The sequence below is a fragment of the Haplochromis burtoni genome, unplaced genomic scaffold, assembly GCF_018398535.1.
Source record: "Haplochromis burtoni strain Fernald_Lab_line unplaced genomic scaffold, NCSU_Asbu1 Contig_691, whole genome shotgun sequence".
Lineage (NCBI taxonomy): Eukaryota > Metazoa > Chordata > Actinopteri > Cichliformes > Cichlidae > Haplochromis > Haplochromis burtoni.
Genome location: NW_024583052.1, coordinates 92413 through 97261, shown reverse-complemented (window position 1 = coordinate 97261; position 4849 = coordinate 92413). Strand labels below are relative to the sequence as shown.

At 45.3% G+C, this 4849-nt stretch overlaps 1 protein-coding gene across 1 annotated transcript in view; it reads right to left on the bottom strand.

Annotated features, from left to right (window-relative positions):
• Positions 1–1454, bottom strand: part of dcxr (dicarbonyl/L-xylulose reductase) — a 16081-nt gene extending 14627 nt beyond the window's left edge. Inside the window, exons 1-2 of the mRNA XM_005949632.3 lie at positions 501–1454; positions 262–336 (exon numbers count right to left, since the gene is read on the bottom strand). Of these exons, the coding sequence (XP_005949694.1) occupies positions 262–313 (52 nt within the window). The 5' untranslated portion in view covers positions 314–336; positions 501–1454. The remainder of the gene's footprint in view (positions 1–261; positions 337–500) is intronic.
• Between the last annotated feature and the right edge of the window lie 3395 nt (positions 1455–4849).

Below are 4849 nucleotides of genomic sequence, written 5' to 3'. Positions count from 1 at the left end.
ACCACATACGAAAGTGACCCAGATCGGATTTGAAAATATCGGATTTGTGCCGTTCACACTGTCACACCATGATCGGATATGAGTCGCAGAGGGTCAGAAAAGTCTGATTTGATGCGCTTTCGCCTGCAGTGTGAACGTAGCATTAGTCTCGGGTCCCGTGACCACACTGAGATTGGTGGGGGCGTTTGCACGAAGGTGGATGTTGTTCATAAAGCAGCCTGCTGGTGTCGCTGCGTGTGCGTGCGTGCGTGTCTCCTTTACCTTTTCCTGCTCCGGTGACCAGAGCCCGTTTACCTGCAAACGAAGCCTCCATGTTCGGCCTGCGTGGGTGAGCCGCTGCAGGTGGAAGCGCCACAGACGGAGTTACGAGTCACGTGACACTCAGGCTGAACGTGCTGAGCGAGCTTAGCTCGGCTAAAACTTCCAGTGTGAAATGTTCCACGCGTGTTCTCTGTGCTGTTCCTCGTGTTTTGTGTTTGTATGACAGAAGAGGTACTCACCAACAGCGCAGCGGACAGAGCTGTGTGCGTGTGCGTGTCCTCCGCCTCTACACCGTGTTTGTCTTCCAGGTCACTCGTGCAGCCCGTGGACAGGCACGGAGCACGCGCTCAGCCCTGCCATATAAGGCGGAGAGCTGCAAAGCTCCCGGATTCCTGTCAAATCCCCAAAAGTCATATTTTATAACCGGTCACCGCAAAAGTGTTTTTCAGGAAACTCCACAGCTGCTCGTTGAAGTGAGCAGTGCTGCACAGAGACGTCTGCAGACGTTCAAATCAGGAGGAAAGAAAAAACAAGTCCCGCTGTACAAAGTCAAATAAAAAGTCCCTCATCGGTGTTTCTGCATCTATGGTGAAAGAATATTTTCCTTTCAGATGTCTATATGAGAAGAAAATCTCATGTAAATGCTTACAGCTCGATGCTTGAGTTGAATTTTTATAGTTGCTGAATCTTTGGTGAAATAAACACAACGAATCACGTTCAGGTGGGAGAGCTGGGATGATGGGAGTAAAGTCTACAAAATTCATCAACCGCCTCCAGCTGGAGATGATGGTGGGCTTCAGGCTGAAACCAACACCAGCAAATCTGATCTTCCTTCATGCCCAGTGGACACAGTAAACCAGTTTCTGGGAACCACCATCTCCCAGGACCTAAACGTCAGCTTCCTCATCCACGCGGCACAGAAGAGGATGAACAAAGTCACTGATGCTTTGAGATTCTTGAGTTTAGACATTTAAAGTTCATAATATCATTAGTCATCTTTTTCTAACGTACATTTTAAAGATGTTCAGCTACTTTCCAACTTTGACACTTCAGCTTTCAATAGTTCTGCACCTTCAGCTGAAAGATTTGTTGATTCAGCACATTGAACATTTCAGCTCTCAACATTCGCACTGCAGCAAATGCATCCTCTAGTTTAAGTCACTGTAATCATTCAATGAAACACTGCTGTGATTTATTTCCACAACACTAAATGTGTCTGTAGATCTACTGTAACCTGCCCCCCCCCCCCCCCCACTAAATGTTCACTTCTCCACTTAACATTATTGAATATTTTCTGCATAATATATATTTGATGTATTTCATCACATACTTGGACACACGTGTTCCTCTCAGGCCTGGGATGATCCTCATGTAATTATAAATCATATAATGGGGTCACAGATTTGATCATCTGTCCAAAAGCTCGTTTGTTGAACATGATCACTGCGAAGTTCTAATCAGAGTTGATGTTTCTGTGTTTCCGGGCCACCTGCACACTCTGTGTTAACATTTAAAACAGTGAGTGTTACTGAAGAATATACGAAGATTCGTTAGAAATAATGTTATTAGTCTGCACAACTCAGAAACCCCCATCCATTTTCAGGAAATGCTTTTGGCACGTGTCCATTAGTAGAAAAGGGGTAAATATTTTTTCTCCTTTTAAATAAATAAATATCTGACATTTCTAAAAAAGCTAATTAAGTTAAGAAATTACAAGTTTGTCAGTGTTGGAGAGAGAGACGCTGGTGAGATATGGAAAAATAGCTTCATTAAACCAATAATTAGAGTTTCAAGATCTCAAGTTTTATGTGCCTCCTGGGTGGCCCCCAGCGGTGCAGGGCCCTGGGGTCCTGAATATCCTCTGGATAATTTAGTGCAACTAAAGAAAACTGACAAACTATTAGAGGAAAAATGCTGAGTAACATCACAGCATTTTTCCTAAAATAAAATCCTTCTTATCTAAATATCAGGGAACATGTGACCTCTGTGCTGTAGCCTAGCTCCTCCTGTTGTCCTGTTTGTTAGCGCCCCGTTTAAGGCTGGTTGCCTGCTGCATCCTGAGCATGTGTTCAGGGTGAAGAGGTGTCACATCGTCTTCCAGGTGTTTTTCTAATCAACAAATGTAGCGTACACGGTGACGTACACGGTGGCATACACATTGACTCAGAACATCCGCCCCTGGCTTCTTCCAGTGTGGCGGAGCAGCAGCTCTGCTCCACCCGGGTCCTCTGGCACGTACTCAGTTTCCCACATTTTTCTGAATGTCTGTTGATGTGTCATCACTTCTTCAGTTTGCAGCATCTCTGCAATTGATTTGTAGCTGTTTTGTTGGGCTCTTTGACCTCCTCCAGGTCAGGCTTCAGCGTTGATGACACAGTCGTCCTCTGCAGCTCTGATGTCAGTCTGGGCTCGAAATGCTTCCTCACGACTTTCCTCGATCTGTGCTGAAGCTCCAGGTCTGATCCGGAGGTGTTTCTCATGTCCGAGTGTGCACTCATGTTAACGTTTGTAAAGCTTAGCTGTTTATTTCGGAGCGTGAACTGCAGTCCTGAGGGGAAAGCTCCTCGTCTTTCATTCATCAGCATCAAACTGCATCGTCTGCCCTTCCTCTTCTTCACACTGACTTTTATTATAAGCTGGTGTTTTGGATGCTGTGTGCAACAAAAGCAAAGCGGTGACTTTGAACTCCATGCTGCAAGGCATCGAGGTAACTGGTATTATATAGATTTTTAAAAATTACACTGGAAAAGTTGTTTCTTGCTGATTTTATTTTTGAATTCACTTGTAGCTCCGCTTTTCATTTGCACACTCCTTTTTGTCTGTGCTCCATCCACGGACACTCAGCTGTGATAAAGGACTACGTCACATGCTGATCCCAGCGAGCTCATCAGTTTGTGGTTTAATTACAAGGAGACCCTCCCGAGGAGGCCGTGTGACTCAACCTCCTATAAATCTGACAGACGTGCGATTTCAACATGACACTGAATATTTCCATGCATCGTCTCGGTTATGTGGTTTTCTCTTCAATAGATCAATGTGACAGAAACATTTAGGAATGCAGGAAAGCTTTATTGACAACAGAGCAGTGGCAGCTTTGACAAAAACACACTCACTCACTGACCTGCAGTGGGACTCGTGGTGTGGGGTTTGGTTTCTAGTCTTGTGCAAACAGGCTGGTGCTGTACACCACCAGCTTTCACCGGCAGAAGTGACTGAATATACAGATCAGAGTGGGCGGAGACAAAGAACTGGTTCATTCTCCTCTCTTTGAAAGATAGAGCAGTGGAAGTTCAGCAAAAATCTTCACACGAGAAACTCGACTGTGACACATCCCTGCACCGTGTTCACTGGTCAGGATGCTGTAAATATGTAGAGTCGTCTAAAAGCAGAAGATGCTGCTGCTGGTCGGTGCTATGAAGCCTGATTTGGGGCTTCTGCAGCTAAAAGAATAAGCCTCGTATTACACTGTGCTGACCACTGTGTGCTACTGACAGCAGGACCTGTTTGATAGAACAGGCTGCAGGAAGCAAAGATCCACTGTAAGTGTAAGTTACAGCTTATTATTACTGAATCACTGCTGGTGTTTGTGAAGACAAAGTGCTGACCCTTGGACCTGACTGAAGCTCCAAACTACAACCAACATTATTGATTTCATGAACTGATGCTGAGGTTGGCTTTACTTCAGCCTGTGACTGCCCATCATTCCTGTGGAGCTAAAACTACAAGACATGCAAAGCAGGTTTACATAAAACCCAAAGAGTCCGCACGGACACTCCCCACATCACCACAGCTGGTAACGTTGTAGGAGTGCCAGGAGCAAAGCAGCGCTCGGCCACAGACAGGAGGTCACATGTCTACTCGTATCAAACATTCATGTTGATCCAAGTTCATGTCTGTCACTAATATTTCATATGACCTCAGATCCTAATAGAATGAACATCCTGTTCTTGCATCGTGAGCTTACAAGTACATGACAGTACTGTGAGGTCCTTCCTGTGCGCACGTCTACATGTTGGACTCACAGCAAACACCAACTCGAAATCTTTCAATGACCCCGTTTAAAACTAAACTACAAAGCAGCAGAACGATGTTAGTGTCGCTTTTTACCACCATCTGCTCCTCTGCAGCAGTCCGTCTAATCACACAGAAACAGAAAACAGTAGGGGTGCAACGATACTCGTATGGATATTGAACCGTTCGATACAGTGCTTTCGGTACGCATATGTATCGAACAATACAACATTTTTAATTTATTTGATCAACTTTCCTTCTGACGATGCTGTCTGTGTTGAGCGCTCAGTGGATCTGCGCTCGACAGTGCAGCCTAGGCGGAGTAGTCGAACGCAGATTCACTGAGCGCAGGGCAAGCTAGCGAGACAGAAGTAAGCTCCTTGCAACATGGCAAATTGAACCTCCCCCACCCTCATTCAGATCTGGCGTTTGGAACTATTTTGGTTTTCATGTGACGTATGACCCTGAAGGTAAGCGCGTCATGGACTAAAGTAAAACAGTATGTTGGATGTGCCACGCAATGCTCAATTACATGGGTGGAACTAGTGTGTTAGCGCAGTTAGCTCGTTAACGTGTT